Raw genomic sequence first — 25,657 nt, 5'->3', positions numbered from 1 at the left:
AACAAAGCGGCATCTCAGCTGATAGAAGCAGCAGAGCAGACGGAAAGGCAAACCAGCGGCGAACCCCGCTCAGGCTCAGGCTCAAGCTCAGAGGCGGCTGCATCTCCGCAGCTCCCGGGTGCCTGCTTTCTCTCCCATCCCACCCCGGTGTATTTTTAAAAGGTCCAGGAAGGTGGCAGGGGCCAAGCAAAGACAAATCACTGCTCCCCTCTGGCTTTGCCACCTGCCCCACTCACTGCAGAAGAGCAGGGACCAATCGGGAAGAGCTGCACCCCTCCCACGGGCAGGAAGGGGGATGGGGGATGGGGAAGCCTCTCTCCCAGGTGGGGTGCAGAGGCAAGGGTCTGGGCTGGGAGGAGGGGGCCTGGGAGGACCAGGGTAGGGAAGATCACAGGCCTGAGGTCTGAGGCCCGCTGGCAGCCTCCCCCTGCTGGGCCCTCCTCGTGGTTGGAACCAAAGATACCTGAAGCGGGCTCTCCGACTCAGGGCGCTCAGGCCCCCCAGGCCGGGCCCCTCCAGCCTCGGAGGCTGACCACCAGTTCCCTTGCCGCCACCTCTACTGCGAGGCCGCTGGATGTGAACTCTGACCTTCCGGAGGTCGTGGCGGGGAACCGTCGGGTTAGGGCGCGGTGGGCAGCATCTCACCATTTCGCCGCGCGGAGCTCTGGTCCTCGCCGCGCCTCTGACTGACACATCATGGGCCGGCACAGGGAGGGCGGGGCGAGGCTCACTCGATCACTCCCTTTGTTTTCCTCTTTCCTCCCCTTCCCCTGAGCCAGCGGATCTCCTGTGCTGTCACTGCTCCAGGGCCTCTGCCTCTGCGAGGCCGGTTGGTGGCGCCGCTTCCTGGGCTTGGTTCAGTCTTGGTGGCTCACAGGGTGCAGATTAGAGGGTCAGGGCTATTGCAGACAGACAGGCACTAGTCACACACCTGCTCAGGTCAGCTGCTCAGGGCTTGCAGCCCAGTGCAAAAGCCCCTGCACTGAAGCCCACTGTCCCCAGTCCTGGCCACCTGCCCTGTCCCTGCTACTCGGGGCTGAGCCAGCCTGCACTGCTCATCCTCTTCCTCAGCTGGCCTGGGGAGGCAGCAGGGGGCAAGGCCCTCAGGCTGCTGGGTCCAGTAAGCCATGACAGGGAGGGGACCAGCCACTGCTGCCAGGGTTTTCAGGCACCACTCAGCTCCAAACACACAAGGTGGGAACTTGAGCCCCATGCTCCAGGCCCAGGCCTAGCACCGCGTCAGCCGGTCTGCGGCGTGGCCCCTCCCTTGCCAGGACCTGACCCATTTTCAATTCAGGTTACAAAGTAGCATCTGAGGAATGAGATGAGCGGGAAGCCACGAGAGGCGCCCTGGTGAGAACCTGGCATCTTACCTGCTCTGGCTCTCTCCTCAACCCTCCTGGCCTTGACCCCCCCACAACACACACACAAAATACCCAGCTCCCTGTTCCCGGCCTTCCTCAGAAGCTGTGCATGTGGGGAAAACCAGCCTGGGGCTAGGAACAAGCCAGGACTGCAGCCCAAACCACTTCCACTCCCCTTTTTCCATCTTTGCTTCAGAAAAGCATTTTGGCCAGAGGGGAGGACAGGCCTGGCCCCTACAAAGCCTCTCCACGTTGGCCTGCACAGATAGCAGAAGGCAGAGCAAACATGCCAAAGCTGCTGCTATCTCAGCCCAGGCAATCAAGGCCCTCCAGGATATGGGCTGACAGGGGCCCACCCCTCCCGTCCTTCACCCCCAACCACTGCCCAGGAAGGGGGCAGGCACCTGTCACCATCCTTAGATGATGAAATGTGACCCTAAGAGCTGCCGCCTAAAGCAAAGAATAGGCCAGACATGGCCAGCCTGCTGTGAGGCCGAACTCAGACATCACTGTGGTCGCGCGCGGTCGAACATCTGACGCCCTGGCAAACCCTCCTCAGCCACAGAGGAGAAGATTCCACCCGGGCACCTGCCTGCTAGAGTCACCAAAGCCCCGTGTATGGGATTCAGTGGCCTCTTGGAGCCAGGACAATAAGGTGACTAAAGTCTGGACACAAGCATGGATTTCTCCACTGATCCAGGCAGTGGCTGGGGCTGGTCCAGGCCCCTCTCCTAAATGAGTGATGGGGACAGCTCACTGCAGGTGGGTCAGGCAGGAGGGCACCTACCCACCAGAAAACAGATACACACCAGCATCCTCCCTCGAGAAGATGCCAGCACCAGGAAATTGGCACATGCACAAGAGGCCCATCCCATCTCGAGGCCCGGACCCAAAGACACCCCTGCTTTAGCCCCAGGGTCCAGGCCTCCAGGGCCGTGTCACTCCCATCACTCCAACGTACTGAGCACACACCCCACCCTTCCTGGCCCAGCAGGCTCCATGCTGGCCTCCTGCCAGCTGCCAGGGAAACAGAGGGGTAACAGCAGTCAGGGGTGAGCCTGGTGCCTGGTTCCAAAGGGGAAGCTCTTTCCCTGGTGGATAGAGTGCAGGCTTGGAGCTGAGCTCACAGCCAGGATTCACAGGGAGGCAAGCATGGCCTTGAGGGGAGGCAGAGAGAAGGGGCCTTGGGGAACCCCAGCCTCCTGCCAGTTTTCCTCCCTGATCTACCATGTGGGGCAGTGACCACCACAGCCCTGAATGTATCAGAAAGATGAACCCAGATGAACCTAGTCTGGCCAAAAGCCTTGGGTTCTCAAAGCAGGCTCCCCTGTGAGCCTTGGCATTTCATTCTTCCATGGTGCTGTGAGGGGCTGGGTCTGGCCTCCAGTCTCAGAGGGGGCCCTACTAAGGAACCGAGGCACATGAGGCCAGGGGCCAAGTCAGATGCCCATCAGGGAAAGGTGGGCCCTGGAGAGACTAAGAACCATCCTGAGAGGCCAGGCTGCGGCACCGCACCTGCTGGTGAGCCCAGTGAGGGCATGGGGTCCTTGCTCATTCAGATCCTTGACATCACTGTTCTGCCTCTTCTAAAACAGGCACCGAGACCAGGGTGTCAGTGCCTCCAAATTACCACCTGTGGGGCCCAAAAGATCGCCAGGAAAGAAAATGAATCCAGCTTTGCCCCAGGACACAGGCCGAGCACTGCCGGTCCCTCTCAGAGCTGCAGGATAGAGGGAAGGCCTTGGAGGTCGCTGCCTTCTTGCTTCCCAAGGGTAAAGCCAACTCCTTGGCCAGCAGTGTTTCTGGCCTCCCCATTTCAGGGCCCAGCTTGCCCTCTGCCTATGACAGCCCTGGAACCCCAAGCCAAATATTTCATCCTCTCTGGCTGTCTTGAGGGTGACATGAGGTGGGAGCCTCAGGCCCTGGATGAGGAACTTGCAAGAAGGGTATCCAGAATGGAGGAAGCGCTGACACCTTCCCTCCCTTCTAAGCCTCAAAGACATTCTGTGGAGATGAGTTTAGGGTTGTGACCAATAGGACTGTAATGTCATTACATGGCCTAAGGGCTAGTCAGCTGCAACATGAGAACGGGCCTTGTGGCTGGTGACAACCTGGTCACTGCAATTCTGGCTGCCTTCCTCTACCCCTGCCCTGAGAGCAGGGAAAGGCCTTGGTAAGTCACAGGTACTCTCTAAGTCTTGGTTTGTACATCTGGAAAATGGGAAAGGAAATTCCTGCTACCCACTCCCTTGAGGCTCAGAGCTCAGCTGCAACCATGGCCCAAAATAACTGCTCAGAAACCCCACTTCCACCCAGGAGTGTGAGGCAGCCTCAGACCTGGCTTCCAACAACTCACCTCTCCAAAAACTCAACCTCACACCGGTGGAGGCAGGGGTTTCCACCACAGGAAAGACGAAATAAGAGGGGCTTAAGTGGCAGTTCTAACACAGGAACCCAAACTTGTGGGCAGTGACTGGCCCTGTGAGTAGGAAGCAATGGCTGACAGGACCGTATGGGGGGTGGGGAGCACCTTTGTCAGGACATGCTGTTCTGGGGATCCATACCAGAGCAGTAGGGCAATGTCCCCACCCATCCCTCACCAATCAGGGTAAAGACCACAATACCTGCCCCCCCCACCACTGGAATGGAACATTCCAACTGAAGTCGATGAATGCACCCAGGCCAGGCAGCAGTTACTACAGGTTGGGTTGGGGCCTGCAAGCATGTTGTGCATGCAGGGGAAGGTGTCGTGTCGTGCCGCCCTTTGCCGTGGTGAGGTGGAGGCTCCCAGCGTTTCGGTGGTAGGCCTCTGCGCATCGGTGTGCGGTGGGTAGGGCGCGGGCCGGGGTAGTCAAGTATCGTGTGCATTATTCGTGTGTCCACCGGCTGCAAGTATGTGCGACTGGAAGGGGTGGCGCCCGGGCGTGTGATATCAGACTGTGACAAGGTCGTGGGTCGAGGGGTGCGTCCGGCGGTTGTGTGGTGTGGTAGGTGTGAGGGTCGTGTGTTAGGGGTCGTGTTAGGTGTGAGCGGTGTGTTGATTGCTGTATAGGGTGGTGTGTGGTGTGAGGGTTACCTCATGGAGGGGGCTGCACCGTGCAAGGCGGCGTGCGTGACATGGTAAGGAGCCATGTGGTGTAGCGTATGAGGTGTGGTAGGTATGAGGTGTGTGTATAGGGGTGTGTGTGTAGGCACGAGGGTGTGGGGTGTGTGCCTGTAGGGGTGTGTGTGAGGGGGTGTGTGCGTGTAGGTGGTGTGTGTAGGTGAGGGGGTGTGTGCCGGTAGGGGTTGTGTGCGTGAGGATGTGTGTGTGTAGGGCCGGGGGTGTGTGTAGGGGTAGGCGTGTATACACTTACAGTGCTGCTCCTGTTGGATTCTGGTTCAAGCCTTAGCAAGGCGGAGCAGGCAGTGAGGGATATGGCACTGTCGCCTGCAGCCCGCAGCCCGCAGCCCCCAGTCAACTCTGCCGGAGGATATGGAGCCTTGCAGCTTGTGTGTTCAGCCAGGGACCCTGAGAACTGGCTCCTGCTATCTGATGGAAAGCGCCTGGAGCGCCAGGACCACCCCTCTTGAAGCCTCAGCAGAAACCTCCAGGGCCCCAAATCCTGTGTCCAGTGGCCTGACTGCGGGCCATGCACTACCCCCGGGAGGCGGGGAGCGAGGAGGGGGGCTGACTTTCTCCCCAGCTCAGCTGAGGCCGGGCCACCTGGCAGCGGCATGCGTCCAGTGGGGCGACAACCCTGCCTTCCCTGTGTTCCTGAGCTAGAAGCAGGCAAACTTTCCAAGCAGGGGACGGGGAAAATGGTACTCCCTGGGCGACATGGACCAGGGAGCAAAGAGAAGGGCCCAGAGGCGCCTTTCAGCCAGTCAGTGGCAGGCAGCCCAGGAGGCCCTGGGAAGAGGGCAGGCAGGACTCGCAGGGGTCTGTCCTAGCCGCCCAAAGACTGGGAACCTCCTCTCAGACAACCCTGGGCGCTGAGGGGAACCGGCTCTGGGCAGAGGCAGCAAGCCTGCCACCCGCTCCCTGGCCCTCCAGCGCTGCCCTCTTCCCCAGGCACCCTGCCCCTAGTCCCTCAGGCAGCGCGGAGGAGGAGACGGGAGCTCTCAAAGCCTGAGGCGCCCCAGCCTGGGCCCCGCCAATGCCAGCCGGCACCCCCTCACTTCCCACAGCCGCCTCACTGCCGGCGCCCCCCCACACACCCCCTCACTTCCCGCAGCCGCCTCACTTCCCGTACGCCCTTCACTTCCCGTACCCGCGCTCGGCAGTACATGGACGTGGAGGAAGTGAGCTCACGCAGCCCGGGCCCGGGCCATGCCCACGTGGGAACGGAAAAAAGCCCACGACTCGCTCGACCCTGTCCGCAGGGCTCCTCAGGCCAGGCCGCGTCGTCGCATCTGGGAGAGCCCACCTGCGACCGAAGGCGCTAGAAGGGCATCCCCACCTGCCACTGGCTCTCTGTGCGGGCGGGGCAGGGCGCCTCCCTAAGAAGTCACCTGTGGCTCCCGGCCGGACCTGGGCGCCGGCTCCGCTCACTCACCCGCAGGTGGCTCCAGCTTCCGGGCTCCGACTCCCCAGAGGCGCTCCCGGAGCCGGGAAGCCTTGGGGCGAGTGGGCGGGGCTCGGGCTCCAGCCACTCAGACTACCAGGGGCGGGGGCAGGAGACCGACCCCAGCCACCCTTAAAGCCGCCGCTCCCTCTGAGCCCCAGTCCTGCTGGGCCGCCAGCCCAACCCGAGGGCGTCTTTAAGAGGAGGGGCCAAGGCCGGGGAGAAGAGGAAGGGCAGCAGGCACCAGCTCCGCCTGGTCACTGTCATGGGAGGACCCCACTCAACCAGCAAGGTGGGCCCGGCTGCTCCCAAGGGATGCCTCCTGTCTGTTCTCAGTCTGTTCGCTGGTCTGTGAGCCGCCTGTCAGCAGCCTGTGGCTGGCCTCCCAAAGCAGCTGCCTCCCCTCACCACCCCCTACCCAACACTAGGCAGACTCAGAACCCCACCCGCTGCTGACCTGAGGACCGGCTTCTTCACTGGACTGAACAGAAAGCACCCCTGCTAGCCCTGGAAGCTCCAGAGAAGGCGAAATCCTTGATCCTTCCCGCACCCCATCTTGAAGCTACAAGGCTGCTCCCACCCCAACCTGCCCTCCAGGCACGCACATCTCTGACACAGAGAATGCCCTGACTCCAAAACTGATGTAGACCAGTGAACAGGGGCAGCCATAAACAAGGTCTGACGGCCCCAGCCTAGAGCACACAGGCCTCCCTGCTTCAATACTAGGATGCACAGTCCATGGGATGATGCATGCTGTCTTCCCACCCCACTAGATCGGAAGACCCTAGGTCTTCGGGTTGGCAGCCCACCCCATACCCACATGGTGCCAGACACCCAACAAGCACTCAGCCCACATGGGATCGGACCAATCAGCTTAATTCTTTTAGGGGAGGAGAAAGGTCTGAGAGGGATCACCATTCAACCAAAGAAAGAGTGTGGCATTAAGTAGCCTCATTCACATCTGTGGGAGCAACTGAGCACACCCATCCCTTATTCAATGTTGAGATGGCCTTGGAAGTCTTAGTCTCATTCTGAGCCACTGAACAGGATACAATTCCAGCTGCTTCTTACCACTGACATCTTTGTTTCTAAAACAACTAAGGTTTGGGGCCAGGCATGGTGGCTCATGCCTGTAATCCTAGCACTTTGGGAGGCCAAGGGTGGGAAGATCACTTAAGCTCAGGAGTTTGAGACCAGTCTGGACAACATAGTGAGACCTCTTTCTTTTTTTAAACCAAAAAGAAAGAAAGAATTAAGGTTTGGAACAGGAGGAGAGGGTCTGTAGGGCTTGTGGAGAAATGGGGCAGTGGGCCATGCCTGGAACAGGACATAAGGGCATGCAGTCACAGCCCCATACACCTGTCGTCCTTAACTGGATCCAGCCCAAGCAAGTGCTACGTGACAAGCCACAGCCCTGGGATTCGGCAGGGAGAAGAAGACAGATAGGGTCCTCCTCTATGGATTTCCATGTTCTTTCACACCTACAATGCACCCATGGGAACAGGGAGGCAGGGGTGAGCAAGGCACAGTACCACCTCTAAGGACCTCAGAATGTGGTACAGGGTGGCAGATACCTTACACACAGCTGCTCCTAATATTCTCCTGTCCAGACATCGCTACAGGAAGTCCACAAATAGTGTCATCATAACACTGATGAGAAAAAAAGAAAAAATCTATTCCAGCCAGGGCTACTGTCTGTGAGGAGTGTGCATGTTCTCCCCATGTCTGCATGGGTGTTCTCTGAGTACCCTAGATTCCTCCACATCCCAAAGCTGTGCACTTAGGCTCACTGGTGTGTCTAAATGGTCCCAGTCTGAGTGAGTGTGGGTGCACCCTGCCATGGGAAGGTGTCCCGTCCAGGACTGGTTTCCGCCCTATGCCCTGAGCTTCCCGGATAGGGGATCACCTGCAACCCTGAACTGGAGTAATTAGGTAAATAATTATCTAACTTTTTATTAATTGTTCATAAATGCATGTATAGCTCACATTTCAATGGTTAATATTAGAAATGTTTGGGGTCTTTAAAAGTTCAGTGATGTTTTTGTGGTCAGAAACATTCACAGGAACTTAACTCTTGCTTCTATCAATTAGCCTATAGTAAAACTGGTTTCATTCTACGTTTTGCTTAAAGTTGAAGGTCCCAAGTACCTATCATCAAGATTGAGAACTTACTGTAACTGATCCCAGCATTCTCAGAGCCCCAAAGAAACTTCAGACCCCTTCTTACCTCAGAGCTCCAAGGAAACACATGACATGGGATAAAATGCAATTAAAGCACAGAAAGATGCTGACGCAGAATCCTGGCACCACCAACTTCCAGAACTGGAAAGACCCTGAAGACCATCCTGGCCTCCTCAAAGCCTCTAGTACTTACAGACCAGCCCACATGGGTCCCTGGGGATGGAACAAAACCAGGCCCCAGTTACACCAGGGAAGAAAGGTCTGCAGAGGAAAGCCCAGCTTCTGCACACATTCTACCTCCCATGTGCTGAGGGATCTCTGGGACTCTCACACCCTTCCCTGTGGAATGGCCAGCTCGGCTGCACTGCATCCACCCGCATTGCTTTTTAACCATTCTAAGCCTCTAAGGCAGATGGGTGTTTACAAACCCATAAACCGCCGGGTGCAGTGGCTCACGCCTGTATCACAGCACTTTAGCAGGCCGAGGCGGCCGGATCACGAGGTCAGGAGATCGAGACCATCCTGGCCAACACGGTGAAACCCCGTCTCTACTAAAATACAAAAAATTAGCCGGGCGTGGTGGCGGGCGCCTGTAGTCCCAGTTACTCGGGAGGCTGAGGCAGGAGAATGGCATGAACCCAGAAGACGGAGGTTGCAGTGAGCTGAGATCGCACCACTGCACTCCAGCTTGGGCGACAGAGCGAGACTCCGTCTCGAAAAACAAACAAACAAAAAAAGCCCATAAACCAGCCCACAAGTTGGCCGAGATCAGCACTCCCCCATCTTCCAACCAGACCTCCACCACATGTATTTTCAGTGGGGAAATGCCTCTGGATTTTGAACAATCATTTACAAGTGAATTTCCATTAGGGAAAAAAAAATGTCTGGAAATTTACTTTCCTGCCTTCTATTTATTTCTTTCAGGCCATGGAGTCCTTTATTTCCATGCCTCCCACTCTGTTAGGACTCCCTTGGGTGGGAGTGCCACCTAGTGCCACTGTGAGGCTCTACAGGCTCTCAGGCCACCTGCAGATGGAGGCTTCCCTGCCTCAGTCAACCCACCTGTATTCTCTGCCAGGTCCCAGCTGTGTGAATTTCATGCACTACTTCTAGAGGGATGCCCTGTGCCAGGGAACAAAAGGTAGCTGCGGAACAGGGGTGGAAGGTGTCCTCAGCTAATTCTTATTTCCTGGCTCTTGGCCAATTCTCATTCCCTGGGGGCTGGCAGAGGCCCCTCAAGGAAGATGGCTGGTGTCTTAACGGCTAGTACAAGAAACCACAGGCAGGCATCAGCCTCCTAGACATCTGGGCAGAGAGGCTGGGCAAGCACAAAGTGCCTTCAGGCTATTTCTCTACACACCAGATTCTCCTAGCCCTGCCCAACTCCCAACTCATCTTTAAGATGAGAATCGTTTTTGGCAGTCCCACTAGCCTGTGAGATGTCCCGGATACCCCTGGCCCATTCAGAGCCCCACCAGCAGCTCCCTAAGGGTCCTGCCCAGGCACTGAGGAAGGGCAGACTGAGATGGAATAAAGAAAAAGTGCTTTAGGCCAGACGTGGTGACTTAATGTCTGTAATCCCAGCACTTTGGGAGGCCCAGTATTTTTGTAAAATACAAAATACAAAATTAGCTGGGTGTGGTGGCATGCGCCTATAATCCCAGCTACTCGGGAGGCGGGAGGCTGAGGCAGGAGAATCGCTTGAACCTGGGAGGCTGAGGTTGCAGTGTGCTGAGATCGCACCACTGCACTCCAGCCTGGGCAACAAGAGCGAAACTCTGCCTAAACAAACAAACAAACAAACAAAACAGTGCTTTTAGGTCGTCTGGCGGACAGCTTCAAACAGGGCCGCAGGTGTCTTGAGTTGGCAATCCCCTGATTCCTTCCAACCCAGAAGTTTAGCTTTGTGTTTAAGTTCCTTTTTTTTTTTGGAGACAGAATCTCACTCTAACCCCAAGGCTGGAGTGCAGTGGCACGATCTTGGCTTACCACAACCTCTGCCTCCCGGGTTCCAGCGATTCTCCTGCCTCAGCCTCCCAGGTAGCTGGGACTACAGGCGCCTGCCACCACGCCGAGCTGATTTTTGTATTTTTAGTAGAGACAGGGTTTCACCATGTTGGCGAGGCTCGTCTCAAACTCCTGACCTCAGGTGATCCACCCACCTTGGCCTCCCAAAGTGCTGGGATTATGGGCATGAACCACCATATCCTGCTGAGTTCCACATCTTCTTGAGACACGGTCCCTCCACTATTCCACACATTGGCCACTCAAAGCCATGGGGGCATGGCTGTGTGAGCCACACTTCCGCCCACTGCGATATCCTCCTGCCCTAGAATGAGCCTATAATTCTCTGAGGTCAGAGCTGGCCCCTGCCAGCCAGTTGCAGTGGCATAAGAACACTACGGGAGCTGGGCGCGGTGGCTCAAGCCTGTAATCCCAGCACTTTGGGAGGCTGAGACAGGCGGATCACAAGGTCAGGAGATCAAGACTATCCTGGCTAACACGGTGAAACCCCGTCTCTACTAAAAAATACAAAAAACTAGCCGGGCGAGGTGGCGGGCGCCTGTAGTCCCAGCTACTCGGGAGGCTGAGGCAGGAGAATGGCGTGAACCCGGGAGGCGGGAGCTTGCAATGAGCTGAGATCCGGCCACTGTACTCCAGCCCGGGCGACAGAGTGAGACTCCGTCTCAAAAAAAAAAAAGAACACTACGGGAGTTCAGGTAGCACCGGAGCAGGCCGCCAATTTGACTATTTGCCCATTTCCACACTCACACCTATTAGGTAAGAAGTAAAATAGTACTTACTAAAGCTCCACTCCCTGCCAGCATGGGGCCAGGTATTTACCTACACATCATTCTCATTTAACAACTTTATGAGGGCGTGAATGGCCCTATTTATAGATGAGAATAATAAAGCTACAGCACGTACGTGGCTTACCAACATGGAGAACATGTCCGATACTGCTCACCGCCAGGTACACCATGGCGTCGGGATGCGTGCTGAGCACAGGCCCATGGGGCTCCAGGCAGGGGACAGGGAGAGAAGGAGGACACAGGCCACTTCACAGGGTCCTGCCTTATGATAGCTTAGGCCGAATGGTGGCAGATCAGACAGGCTGATCTGTCTTTATTCCTTTTGATGAATTGGAATACTGTATTATACTTTTTTTTTTTTTTTTAATTCTAAACAGAGGCTAGAAACAAGGAAGCAGCACTCAGGCAGGAGTAAGCATCCCTGCAAGCCCGGCTGCTCCTGAGTAAGGCCTTTCCTGCACTGCTGCTCCCCAAACACCTCAGCCCTTAACACAAGCCCCTACGGCCATGCCTCAAAACAACAAAACCACCTTACAGATTCAAGCAATTCTCCTGCCTCAACCTCCAAAGTAGCTGGGATTAAGGGCGTCCGCCACCAAGCCCAGCTAATTTTTGTATTTTTAGTAGAGATGGGGTTTCACCATGTTGGCCAGGCTGGTCTTGAACTTCTGACCTCGTGATCTGCCCACCTCAGCCTCCCAAAGTGCTGGGATTACAGGTGTGAGTCGCCGCGCCCAACCTTTTCCCTTTTTTAAAAAAGATTACATATTAGTCGAGTGCAGTAGCTCACGCCTATAATTTCAACACTTTTGGGAGGCCAAGGCAGGCATATCACTTGAGCCCAGGAGGTTTTGACCTGCCTGGGCAACATGGCAAAACTATTAAAAAAAAAAATATATATATATATATAAACAATTAGCCGGGCATGGTGGTGCATGCCAGTAATCCCAGCTACTCAGGAGGCTGACGTGGGAGGTCAAGGCTTCAGTGAGCCATGATCACACCACTGCACTCCAGCCTGGGCAACAGAGCAAGACCCTGTCTCAAAAAAGAAAAAAAAAGAGATTACATATTTACCATTAAAAATCTCTCATTGGCCCTAAACTGGCAACAGTCATCTAACCCTGGTCTCACACCACTCTGAACCAGACCCTCCTCTGTACTTCCTCCTGCACCAGCTCGAGGGAGCCACAGGGCTGTTCTGTTCAGACCTGAGGGCCCCATTCAGGCACTCTCGCTGGACGTGCATGTCACTTGATTCCAGTGACTGAGGACCTGAGAACTCCTTCGTCCTCCATTTTCCAGAGCAGAGAAGAAACAATGAAAGCTACAGAAAAGCATCTCTGCTTTTGTGAAAGCACAATTCTCTTCCCATGCTGACTCGGTCTGCGGAAGAGGTCAACTTTTAAATCCATTCTTCTGAAGAAGCAAGTATCCCGCTCCCCTCACCCGGCACTGGTCATCTTGAATCAGTGAAGAGGAAAGCTCTTCACTCCCTAATGTCACGTCCTACACATTACAAACTCTGACTGAAATTTCTCACTCAGAATATTTGTAACCTAAACATTTAGACTGAGTGGCAAGGAAGGAGGATCCATGTGCTTCCAGAAATAAGGCTCGGCCCCAGACAGAGTCAGAGGCTGCCCTGCCTTTGGCACAGGAGCTGCAGGCTGAGCAAGTGCCTCCCCTCGGGCCAGGCCCTCTGTCCTCCAAACCATTGGGACAGGAGAGCCTGGCCCTGCTCTGTGGCCACCCAGGCAGATGTATTTTGGCTGTGCCTGCCTTTGGCTGTGGGGCTGCTGCCAGGTGGTGGTGGCCCCAGGAAGAAACCAGCCCTCCCCCAAGACCTAGATCTATAGGGCAGAGGCAACACAAAGGAACTCAGGACACTGTGACTGGGCACAGCTCAGGCCCAAAGACGTGGGGCAGATCCGGTCACAACAGCAGCCCCGTGTCCCTTCTGGAGAGTCTGGACGGCCACCCCTGCTGTCAAGCCCCTGCCCCATGGGAAACTCACCTCCACTTGCCCTGACTAACTGCAAGCAGAAGTGTCCACCAAATGCCCCGGGTCTGTGGAGGGGCAGGGAAGAGGGGATGAAGGGGGATGAAGCGGGGAAGTGGGAAGAAAAGGGAAGATGAGAAATGCTTGTTGGCCAAGAAGACCGGCCGAGAGGAAATGACACAGCTGCCCCAAGAGAGGCAAAACGGGCAGTAAGGACACCCGCAGGCTACTCCCTCCCTCAGAGACTGCCTCCATCTTTCCCTAGCCTCAGCCAGAAAAACAGTTCTGTCTCAACTACTAGCTAATGGTTTTTTCTTTGTAGAGGCATGGTTTTGCTATGTTGCCCAGGATGGTCTCAAATTCCTGGGCTCAAGAGATCTTCCTGCCTCAGCCTCTCAGGCAGCTGGGACCACAGGCACACACCACCACCCCTGGCTGGTTTTTCTTTTCTTTTCCCTTTTTTGTTTTTTGAGACAGAGTTTCGTTCTTATTGCCCATGCTGGAGTGCAATGGTGCAGTCTCGGCTGAGGTGGGAGGATCACGTGAGATCACCTGAGCCTGGGAGGTTGAGGCCGTGGTGGGCCCTGCTCATACCACTGCACTCCAGACTGGACGAAAGAGTGAGTACCTGTCTTTTTTTTTTTTTTTTCGAGACAGAGTCTCGCTCTGTCACTATGCTGGAGTGCAGTGGCATGATCTCAGCTCACTGCAACCTCCACCTCCCAAGTTCAAGCGATTCTCCTGTCTCAGCCTCTCAGGTAGCGGAGACCACAGGCACACACCACCAACCCTGGCTAATTTTTCTTTTCCTTTTACTTTCTTTTTTTTTTTTTTGAGACAGAGTTTCATTGCCTAGGCTGGAGTGCAATGTGCAATGGCGCAGTCTTGGCTCACTGCAACCTCCACCTGCCGGGTTCAAGTGATTCTCCTGTCTCAGCCTCCCAAGTAGCTGGGATTACAGGTACCCGCCACCATATCCAGCTAATTTTTTTGCATTTTTAGTAGAGACGGGGTTTCACTATGTTGGCCAGCTGGTCTCCAACTCCTGACCTCAGGTTATCTGCCCACCTCGGCCTCCCAAAGTGCTGGGATTATAGGCATGAGCCACTGCTCCTGGCCCCCTGGCTAATTTTTTAATGTATTTTTTTGTAGAGACAGAGTCTTGCCTTGCCAGGCTGGTCCTGAACTCCTGGGCTCACACAATCCTCCCACCTCAGTCTCCCAAAGTGTTGGGATCACAGGCATGAGCCACCATGCCTAGCTGAAATTATGTATTTTCTTTAGATGTTCTGTAACCAAACATTTGAGGTATCATCTAAAACAGTATTTGTCAATCTCAGGAAAAGAGGCAACGGGCAATATGCCATGATTGCTGAATGATTTTTTTTATGACTTTTGGGGACAAATAGGCAGCATATCTGAAATCACAACTGCCACACAAAGGCAGGACACGTGACCACTGCAGCAGTATAAACTATGGATCCATAAACTATGGATCTATACCTGGTAGCCATCCACCCTCTGTCTGCTCACTCACCGCAGCTCTCGGCACAGGCCCCTATGTCAACAGCCAAAGCCACAAGCCACACCTGTAGAGCCCAAGTGAACACTCTGGCCATGAGCCAAGAGCGTTCCCAGAACATCATGAGTTCCTGAAAAGAAACTCAGAGAAGCAGCTCTTCTACTTCTCAGCAGTCCCTGAGCTCCTGCCTTCAAGAGTGCCCTCGGTGCCCCATAGAAAATCACCTCTGCCCACTGGTGGGCCACAGGTTGAATCAGGGACTCAAGGGAATAGCATTCTGGAAGCCAAAAAGCATTATTCAAGCTGTGCTCACTCCACACGACAGGGCTAAATGGAACTAAAAGGAACACTCTGGATCTTCAACCTGAGCAGCTCAGCAAGCAGCTTTCCACAGCATGATCTCAAGCTACTTTTTTTTTTTTTGAGACAGGGTCTTGCTCTGTCACCCAGGCTGGAGTGCAGAGGCACAATCTCAGCTCACTGCAACTTCTACCTCCTGGCTCAAGCAATCCTCCCACCTCAGCCTCCCAAGGAGCCGGGAACACAGGCCCACACCAAATACAAAAAAAAACCGGCTAATTTTTGTATTTTTAGCAGAGACGAGGTTTCACCACGTTGCCCGGGCTGGTCTCAAACTGGTGAGCTCAAGAGATCTGCCCACCTCAGCCTCCCAAAGTGCTGGGATTACAGGCATGAGCCACTACTCTGGGACTCAAGCTACCCTTTCTAGTGACATCATTCTGTGGAATAAAACTTAACATAAAACATCCTTTTGTTTCAGTTTGGTTTTTTGTTGTTGTTGTTGTTGTTGTTGTTGTTGAGACAGAGTCTCGCTCTGTCGCCCAGGCTGGAGCGCAGTGGCCGGATCTCAGCTCACTGCACGCTCCGCCTCCCGGGTTTACGCCATTCTCCTGCCTCAGCCTCCCGAGTAGCTGGGACTACAGGCGCCCGCCACCTCGCCCGGCTAGTTTGTTTGTTTGTTTGTTTGTTTTTGTATTTTTAGTAGAGACGGGGTTTCACCGTGTTAGCCAGGATGGTCTCGATCTCCTGACCTCGTGATCCGCCCGTCTCGGCCTCCCAAAGTGCTGGGATTACAGGCTTGAGCCACTGCGCCCGGCCCAGTTTGGTGTTTTTTTTGTTTTTTTTTGAGACGGAGTCTCACTCTGTCTCCCAGGCTGGAGTGCAATGGTGTGATCTCAGCTCACTGCAACCTCTGCCCCCAGGTTCAGCAATTCTCCCACCTCAGCCTCCCGAGTAGCCTGGGAATTACATGGTGCCATGCCACCACGCCCGGTCTAATTTTTGTATTTTTAGTAGAGATGGGGTTTCACCATGTGGGCCAGGCTGGTGCTGAATATCCTTTTTGTTGTTTGTTGTTGTTGTTGAGACGGAGTCTCGCTCTGTCGCAGGCCTGGAGTGCAGTGGCCGGATCTCAGCTCACTGCAAGCTCACCTCCCGGGTTTACGCCATTCTCTCTGCCTCAGCCATCCGGTAGCTGGGTAACAGGCGCCCCACCTTCGCCCGGCTAGTTTTTTTTTGTATTTTTAGTAGAGACGGGTTTCCCGCGTTTAGCCAGGATGGTCCTCAATCTCCTGACTGTAATCCGCCTGTCTCGGCCTGCCAAGTGCTGGGATTACAGGCTTGAGCCACCGCCGCCCGGCCTTTTTTTTTTTTTTTTTTTTTTTTTTTGAGACAGAGTCTTGCTCTGTCGCCTGAGCTGGGAGTGCGTGGCCGGATCTCGGCTCACTGCAAGCTTCCGCTCCCGGGTTCACGCCATTCTTCCTGCCTCAGCCCCCGGTAAGCGGGACTACAGGCGCCCGCCATCTCGCCGGCTGAGTTTTTTTGTATTTTTTTTTTTTTTAGTAGAGACGCGGGTTTCACCGGGTTAGCCAGGATGGTCCTCAATCTCCTGACCTCGTGATCCCGCCCGTCTCGGCTCCCGAAGTGCTGGGATTTACAGGCGGCCTCCCGAAGTGCTGGGATTACAGGCTTGAGCCACCACGCCCGGCCTGGTCTTGAACTCCTTACCTCAGGTGATCCACCTGCCTCGGCCTCCCAAAGTGCTGGGATTACAGGCATGAGCCACCAAAGCCCAACCTTTTTTTTTTTTTTTTTTTTGAGACGGACTTTCACTCTTGCTGCCCACGCTGGAGTGCAATGGTACAATCTCACTCTGTCACCCAGGCTGGAGTGCAGTGGCATGATCTCGGCTCACTGTAACCTCTGCCTCCCAGGTTCAAGCGATTCTCCGGCCTTGGCCTCCCGAGTAGCTGGGATTACAGGTATGCGTCACCACTCCTGACTAATTTTTTGTAGTTACTAGAAAAGGGGTTCTACCATGTTGGTCGGTCTGGTCTTGAACTCCTGACCTCAGGTGATTCACCCGCCTAGACATCATGCTCAATTAATGGATAAAAGACTCAGTCTTACCATAGATCTTATCAAAATCAGCATATGATTTTTTTCTTTCCTTTTGAAGTCCAGAACTTTCACCTTTTCACTTAAAGAAAGCACTTTACCGCTTTCTCTTCAGCAATCTAAATTGCCAGAATCACTATTATGCACTTTGGGGCCAGTATCAAGCCAAATAAGGGTGACCTGAACACAAGCACCGGAATACCATGACAGCTGATCTGATAACTGAGATGGCTACTAAGTGACTTATGGGCAGGCACATAAACACTGAGGTCACAATGGACAGAGGGAGGATTCATATCCTAGGTGGGAGAGAGTGAGAGTTCATTATGCTACTCAGAACAGGGAGACATTTAAAACTTAGGAATTGAGGCCGGGCATGGTGGCTCACGCCTGCTGGGAGGCTGAGGTGAGCGGATCACCTGAGGTCAAGAGTTCAAGAACAGCCTGGCCAACATGGTGAAACCCCATCTCTACTAAAAATACAAAAAAAAAGTAGCCAGGCGTGGTGCCACAAGCCTGTAATCCCAGCCACTGGGGAGGCTGAGGCAGGAGAATTGCTTGAACCCGGGAGGCGGAGGTTGCAGTGAGCCGAGATTGTGCCACTGCACTCCAGCCTGGGCGACAGAGTGAGACACTGTCTCAAAAAAAAAAAAAAGTAGGAATTATTTCTGGAATTTTACATTTAATATTTTCACACTGCAGGAACATGAAACCTTGGATAAGGGGGAAATACTCTGATTGTTTTAGAAGTCAAATGCATGCCACAAATCATAAAGGTGTCCATACCCTTTCAGGCAGCAATCCTACACCTAGGCATTCATCATGAGGAAAAGGCCTTATGTGCAAAGGTGTGCTCTGCAACATTATTCATGGTGGCAAAGACCACCAGTATACCAGAATCAACTGATGTGGTAAAGCCTCAGTGACAACCAGAGATTTCGGGACCTGGGTGCCTGTCACCACTGAGGAAGAGCCAAGAGTGTGGCTCCAGGGTGGCTCACACCTGGAATCCCTTAGCCTCCCACTTTGGGAGGCTAAGGTGGGAGGATAGCTTGAGACCAGCCTAGGCAACATAGTGAGATCCCATCTCTACAAAAAATAAAAAATTACCTGAGTGTGGTGGAGGTGCATGCCTGTGGTCCCAGCTACTTGGGAGGCTGAGGTGGGAGGAATGCTTAAACCCGGAAGGTTAAGGCTACAGTGAGCTGTGACTGCACCATTGCACTCCAGCCTGGGCAACACAGTAAGACCCTGTCTCAAAAAAGGAAAAAAAAAAATCAGCTGAATCAATTTAAAAATAGAGAAAAAAGGACAGGCATGGGAGCTCACGCGTGTAATCCTAGCACTTTGGGGGCCCCAGATGGGTGGGTCACAAGGTCAGGAGATTGAGACCATCCTAGCCAACACGGTGGAACCCCATCTCTACTAAAAATACAAAAATTAGCTGGGCGTGGCAGTGCACACTTGTAGTCCCAGCTACTTGGGAGGCTGAGGCAGGGGAATCACTTGAACCTGGGAGGCGGAGGTTGCAGTGAGCCGAGATCATGCAGTCCAGCCTGGGAGACAGAGTGAGACGCAGTCTCAAAAAAAAAAAAAAAAAAAAAGCCAGGTGCGGTGGCTCACACCTGTAATCCCAGCACTTTGGGAAGCCGAGACAGGCAGATCACCTGAGGCTGGGAGTTAGAGACCAGCATGATCAATATGGAGAATTCCCATATCTACTAAAAATACTACATTAGCCGGGTGTGGTGGCACACGCCTGTAATCCCAGCTACTCAGGAGGCCGAGGAAGGAGAACTGCTTGAACTCAGGAGGCGGAAGTTGCGGTGAGCCGAGATTGCACCACCGCACTCCATCCTGGGCAACAAGAGTGAAATTCCGTCTCAAAAAAAAAAAAAAATAGAGACAAAGGAAGTGAATGCATAAAAAATAAAGCTCATGATGAAGCAATCACAGTCACATGGCGAGAAGGCATGGGAATCATGATGTCCTCTGTTTTCCAACATTCTGTCATAGTGTTTGCTATATCATCTCTGTCATTTAACAGGGAATAAGACTGATTTCCACAAGCATACCAAGACCATTCAACAGGGAAAGGATAGTCTTTTCAACAAATGATGCTGGGAAAACTGGATGCCCACATGCAAAAGAATGACTCTGGATTCTTCTCTTATACCATAAATAAAAATTAATTCAAAATGGATAAAAGACTTAAATGTAAGATTAAAACTACCCTGGCGAAGTGGCACACACCTATATCCACTACTGGGAAGGCTAAGGTGAAAGAAACATGTGAACCCAGGAGTTCAAGGCTGTAGCAAGATATGATCACACCACTACTCTCCAGCCTGAGCAGCACAGTAAGACCCTGTCTCTGGATAAAGAAAAAAAAACTAAAACTGGCTGGGCGCAGTGACTCACACCTGTAACTCTAGCACTTTGGGAGGCCAAGCCGGGTAAATCACTGAGCTCAGGAGTTCGAAACCACTCTGGGCAACATGGCAAAACCCCATCTCTACAAAAAATACAAAAATTAGTGGCTGTGCATGGTGGCTCATGCCTGTAATCCCAGCACTTTGGGAGGCCGAGGTGGGCAGATCACTTGAGGTCAGGAGTTTGAGACCAGCCTGGCCAACACGGTGAAACTTCATCTGTATTAAAGATGCAAAAAATTAGCCAGGCCTGGTGGTGGGCGCCTGTAATCCCAGCTATTGAGGAGGTTGAGGCAGGAGAATCGCTTGAACCCAAGAGGCAGAGGTTGCAGTGAGCCGAGATTGCACCGCTGCACTCCAGCCTGGGTGACAGGGCGAGTCTCCGTCTCAAAAAAAAAACCAAACCAAAACAAAACAAAAAACTGTAGCCCTGAAGGGAACATTAGGTAGGGCTCATCTGCCTTTGGTTTTTCAAGCTGGCTTATCATCAGAATCACCTACAGAGCTCCTGAAACACAGATCTTGAGCCTAGCCCAAACTTTCTAGATTTCCAGGAGTTAAGGAATTCAAATTCATAATTCTTTTTTTTTTTGAAACGGAGTCTCGCTCTGTCGCCCAGTCTAGAGTGCAGCAGCGTGATCTCAGCTCACTGCAACCTCCGCCTCGCGGGTTCACGCCATTCTCCTGCCTCAGCCTCCCAAGTAGCTGGCACTACAGGTGCCCGCCACCAGCCCGGCTAATTTCTGTATTTTTAGTAGAGACGAGGTTTCACCTGGTTAGCCAGGATGGTCTCAATCTCCTGACCTAGTGATCCATCCGCCTCGGCTTCCCAAAGTGCTGAGATTACAGGTGTGAGCCACTGCGTCTGGCCTCAAATTCGTAATTTTTAAAGCTCCCCGACAATTCTGGTGTCAGTTACATTTGGAAAATCTTACATTTTTCATTTGTGATGACAGTGAGTAGGTGAAACCAGAGATGGGATTAGGACCTGGCCCCAGACAGCCATTCAAGACTCTCCCTCTCAACCTGTTGCCATTCCTGAAAACTGTATAAAGTTGAGTATCCCTAATCTGAACATCCAAAATGCTCCAAAATCAGAGACTTTTTGAGTGCCAACATGACACCGACAAGTGAAAAATTCCACATCTGATGTCATGTGACAGGTCACCGTAAAACTTTGTTTTGGCCGGGCATGGTGGCTCATGCCTGGAATCCTAGCACTTTGGGAGACCAAGGCAGGTGGATCATGAGGTCACGAGTTCAAGGCCAGCCTGGCCAAAATGGTGAAACCCTGTCTCTACTAAAAACACAAAAATTAGCTGGGCACATAGCAGGCACCTGTAATCCCAGCTACTCAGGAGACTGAGGCAGGAGAATTGCTTGAACCCAGGGGTGGAGGTTGCAGTGAGCCGAGATCGCGCCATTGCACTCCAGCCTGGGTGACAGAGTGAGACTCTATCTCAAAAAACAAAAACAAAAACAAAACAACTTTGTTTCATGCACAAAATTATTTAAAGTATTGTATAAAGTTACCCTCAGGCTATGTGTAGAAGGTATATCTAAAACATAAATGAGACCCGTCTCCACAAAAATTCAAACAAATTAGCCAGGCATGATGGCACACTCTTATATTCCCAGCTACTCAGGAAGGTTGAGGCGGGGGGGATGGCTTGAGCCTAGGAGGTCAGGGATGCAGTGAGCCATGATCGTGCCACTGTACTCCAGCCCTGGGTGACAGAACAAGACCCTGCCTCAAATAAATAAACTGGCCTGGCACAGTGGCTCACACCTGTAATCTACACACTTTGGGAGGCTGAGGTGGGCGGATCACCTAAGAGCAGGAGTTCGAGACCAGCCTGGCCAATATGGTGAAACCCTGTCTCTACAAAAATATAAAAATTAGCCGGGCATGATGGCAGATGGCTGTAATCCCATCTACTGGTGAGGCTGAGGTGGGAGAATCGCTTGAACCAGGGAGGCAGAGGTTGCAGTGAGCCGAGATCATGCCATTGCATTCCAGCCTGGGCAACAGAGCGGGACTCTGTCTCAAAAAAATAAGTAAGTGGCTGGGCGCGGTGGCTCAAGCCTGTAATTCCAGCACTTTGGGAGGCCGAGACGGGCGGATCACGAGGTCAGGAGATCGAGACCATCCTGGCTAACACGGTGAAACCCCGTCTCTACTAAAAAAAATACAAAAACTAGCCAGACGAGGTGGCAGGCGCCTGTAGTCCCAGCTACTCGGGAGGCTGAGGCAGGAGCTTGCAGTGAGCTGAGATCCGGCCACTGCACTCCAGCCTGGGCGATAGAGCGAGACTTCGTCTCAAAAAAAGAAGAATAAATAAATTAATTAATTAAATTAAATAAATTTTGTGTTCAGACTTGGGTCACATCCCCAAGTTATCTCAGTATATATATACAAATATTGAAAAATCAAAAAAAAAAAAATCCAAAACACTTGCAGTCCCAAGCATTTCGGATACGGGATACTCAAACTCCAATGTCAACTCCAAGTCCAGAGCATTTCCCCTTCATAAAACGAAGTGTTGGAGTCCTACTTGAAAATCCAGGAGTGGCCGGTGCAGTGGCTCACACCTGTAATCCCAGCACTTTGGGAGGCTGAGGCAGGAGGGTCGCTTGAGCCCAGGAGTTTGAGACCAGCCTGGGCAATAGTGCAAGACCTCATATCTACAAAAAAAGAAAAAGAACATCCAGGAGTAGTTCTGTGACCACTGTATTCAATCAGGAAGAGTATCTAACTTAAGCCCAGTTCTTTACCAACAGGTGCTTTGAGACCTCACAATGCATTAAGCCACTCCACTCCAGTGTCCTGTCACTTTCCAGGCCCTGGGACTTATGAGTTAATCACCCCTGTCCTCTTTAGAACCATCTTCTAGGTCTGAAACTATGTATGGCAATAACCCCAATTACATAAACAGCAGATACTAAAAAAGTACTGGCATTGGTCTTTTATGATTTTGGAAGTGGCAGGTTTCCCCCAAATTTTTATTCTCTTGGGAAACCTTTTAAGTATGTGGGAATTTCTTGAAAGCATGCAAGCTCATCATAGGGTGAGTCAGCCCCACAAAGTCCCAAGGTCAGAAAGATGTCAGCGTGGGTTTAACACTTGAGGGGGGTCATGCAGTCATAGTCACATGCCACCTACACTTTACAAGTACTTTACTAATCTACTAATCTAATGGAAAATGATGTTTACAGGGGAAACCAGCAATGCCATAGGGAACAGAGTGCGGCATACTTTGAAAGTGTGACTCACCTACTACATAATTATTCTTCACCAAATGGAATTTGTGATATAGTCCCAGAAAACTTTTTTTTGTTGTTGTTTAAGGTAGGTTATTACAAAGCCCAAGGCATATGAACAGGCCAAAGGGTAGGCACATGGACATAGGGGGCAAGGGCAGACATATCTCTTAGGGTAACTCCCACAGCTGGATCTGTATGGTCAGCTAAGTCACGGTTTTACAGGATTGTTAGAAATCAAGTGAAGTCCATATACTAGATTCTACTGGAAGAAAATGGTCAAAATCAAAGTCCAAAAAAGGATTTTGGAAGGAAACCTATAATGTAGCATGTAATGCCAATGGCAGCAAATACTCCTAAATTGTGTTAGAGTTGGATGGAATCTCAGAGTCATGTTCCAACCCAACCTGCTGTGTTACTGTTAAAGACACGAGACCAGACAGAAAGTGACATGTCCCATTTCACACAGCTACTGCAGAGCATGGTTGGGACTTGCCTTCAGCATCCTAATGCTCTGGTCACCGTATGTCCTATTAGAATGGATTCAGCTGATCTGGATTAGCAAAATGGAGTGGATCACCACTGCATTCCAGATATAACAAAGCCTCAACTGTCACCCCCTCTTTTGCCCAGGGTATTGAGGCCTATTACTGGTCCTTTGATATTTCAGATTTTTTATCTGTTAAATTATAGCTATAAAAAAAGGTAATTTTTAAACTTACACCTTTATATTCAATTTCACAATTTCATGTCTCCTCTGAGTCAGGAATCCTCCTGGGACACAGGAAGCACAGAGGAACAAGATGTTTCATTATGTATCGTGCATTCGACAACTATGTATTGTGCATTTGACAACAATGCAGGCTGCCCCTATCATGTGACTATGATGGAAGGAAGCATTCTGAGCAATAATGACAAAGGAATTTGATTATTTCTGTCTGGTTCCTGGTGAGAACTAATCCACATCACAAAAACTCAATAGTTTCAGCCCTCTTCCGACTAACAAGGAAAGAATAGCAGAACAGCCAGAATGTCAGTACCAATTCAAGACGTAGGCTCTGAGACTTCAACAGCATGAAATTTCTACTCAGAACCCTTGGGGAGACCAGGGTTAGGTCTGGGGACAGAAGACAAGCTTGACATGACACTGAAGTTATAAGTCCTGTATCTGGCCAAAACCGACTGGAGACGTGAGCTCCAAGAAAGCATATTTGACTTGTTCAAACATTTCAACTTTGGAACAACTGGAAAAGTGACAGACAGTTTGCTGGACAAGAACCCAAGGGAGTTCTGCCTCATTCCTACCTCCCAGTGACCAGCAAGTTTGGGTGGAATCTCCAATCCCAGCTTCTCCAGCTCTCGCTCCCTGTACTTCTCATACTGCCGGTACCCTGCATACCCGCCGCCTGTCGCCAACAGAATGGGCAGGGGACGCAGCAGGAACGTGGTTCGGGCAGGGGCAGTGTGGATTTTTCTGGCATCTGTAATAAAAAACAAGACAATTTTGAGCCTGGGAGACAGGGATAGGGAAGAGTCATGCAAACACAGCACCAACGGGAGGGTCAGGAAAAGTCAGTGCACCCCAGAAGCCCTCAGTAGAGGTAACTGGATCCTCAAGACATCTAGCAGGCAGGTGAAACCTTGGGTCACTACTCAGACCCTCCTGTCTCCAAATTCTGTCAGTAAGTACAGGACAGGCATCTTTCCTATAGAATTACAATGGCCTCAACTGCCACCGCAGTCACAAAATGTATTAATAAGATGAAAACACTGAATCACAAAGAGGGCAAGAAATTAATCAAGGTTGCCCAGGTGGTCACCAACAGGTCCAGAACTTGAAGCCAAACACCATTTCTCATCCAGGGCTCTTTGATCTTGCTTTTATAACACAGGCCCAATTTTGAGCAGGCACTGGTATTCTCTCCCAAATGCAAAATCTCATACATTCTTACAGGTCAACAATAAAAAAGACAAATAGCCAGGCACAGCGGCTTGCACCTATAGTCCCAGCTACTAGGGAGACTGAGGTGGGAGGATTTCTTGAACCCAGGAGTTCAAAGTTATAGTGAGCTATGATCACGCCACTGCACTCCAGCCTGGGCAACAGAGTGAGACTCTCTCAATCAATCAATTGAAATGTGCAAAGGATTTGAATACACCTTTGTCCAAAGAAAACATACATTGGCCAATAAGCACAAGAAAAGACAGAGGTTAAATATCTGTTATGCATTAAATTGCTGAACACTCCCCCAAAACTCTTACGTTGAAGTTCTAACCCTGAGTACCTTAGAAGGTGCCCTTAGTTAGTTGGAGAGAAGGTCTTTACAGAGGTTATCAACTTAAAATGAGGTTGCAGGATGGACGCTGTGGCTCACACCTGTAATCCCAGCACTCTGGGAGGCCAAGGCGGGAAGATCACGAGGTCAGGAGATTGGGACCATCCTGGCTAACACAGTGAAACCCCATCTCTACTAAAAATACAACAAATTAGCCAGGCGTCGTGGCGGTTGCCTGTAGTCCCAGCTACTCGGGAGGCTGAGGCAGGAGAATGACGTGAACCTGGGAGGTGGAGCTTGCAGTGAGCCAAGATTGCGCCACTGCACTTCAGCCTGGATGACAGAGTGAGACTCCCTCTCAATAAATAAATAAATAAAATAAAATAAAATAAGGTGGCCAAGGTGGGTCCAAATTCAATTTGATGGGTATCCCTATAAAAAGGGAAAATCTAGAAACAGACATGCACACAGGGAGAATACCATGTGAAGTTGAAGGCAGAGACTAGAGTGATGCTTCTATATGTAAGGAATGCCAGAGATTGCCAGCAAACCACTGGAAGCTAGGCAAGAGGCATGGAACAGATTTTCCCTCACAACCCTCCAAAGGAAGCATCCCTGACACCTTGATCTCAGACATTTAGCCCCTCGAATAATGAGACAAATGTCTGCTGTTCAAGCAACTCAGTTTGTATTACTTTGTTACCATAGCCCTAGCAAACTAATACAGCATTATTAGTAATCAGGGAAATGCAAATCAAAACCACAATAAGATCCCTTCACACCCATCGGAATGGCTATAATCAAAAAAACATAATGAGGCCGGGCATAGTGGCTCATGCCT

The 25,657-nt window shown here is 51.9% G+C and overlaps 1 protein-coding gene across 14 annotated transcripts in view; it reads right to left on the bottom strand.

Annotated features, from left to right (window-relative positions):
* Nucleotides 1–25,657, bottom strand: part of PISD (phosphatidylserine decarboxylase) — a 46,843-nt gene that overhangs the window by 6,595 nt on the left and 14,591 nt on the right. For 3 of the 14 annotated variants that reach the window (XM_017868982.1, XM_017868983.1, XM_017868984.1), the window contains one exon: nt 23,846–24,021. In XM_017868982.1, coding sequence (XP_017724471.1) covers nt 23,846–24,021 — 176 coding nt within the window. Of the gene's footprint in view, nt 1–463; nt 900–3,720; nt 4,065–5,617; nt 5,782–5,858; nt 6,256–12,922; nt 13,064–16,859; nt 17,067–23,845; nt 24,022–25,657 lie in introns of those variants that run through there. The other 11 variants (XM_017868986.1, XM_017868978.1, XM_017868990.1 and 8 more) reach the window with 11 other exon arrangements.

This window comes from Rhinopithecus bieti, unplaced genomic scaffold (genome assembly GCF_001698545.2).
Source record: "Rhinopithecus bieti isolate Rb0 unplaced genomic scaffold, ASM169854v2 scaffold_4666, whole genome shotgun sequence".
In the NCBI taxonomy this organism is placed as follows: domain Eukaryota; kingdom Metazoa; phylum Chordata; class Mammalia; order Primates; family Cercopithecidae; genus Rhinopithecus; species Rhinopithecus bieti.
Note: the sequence above shows the minus strand (reverse complement) of the source record. Positions and strands in the feature narration are given on the sequence as shown.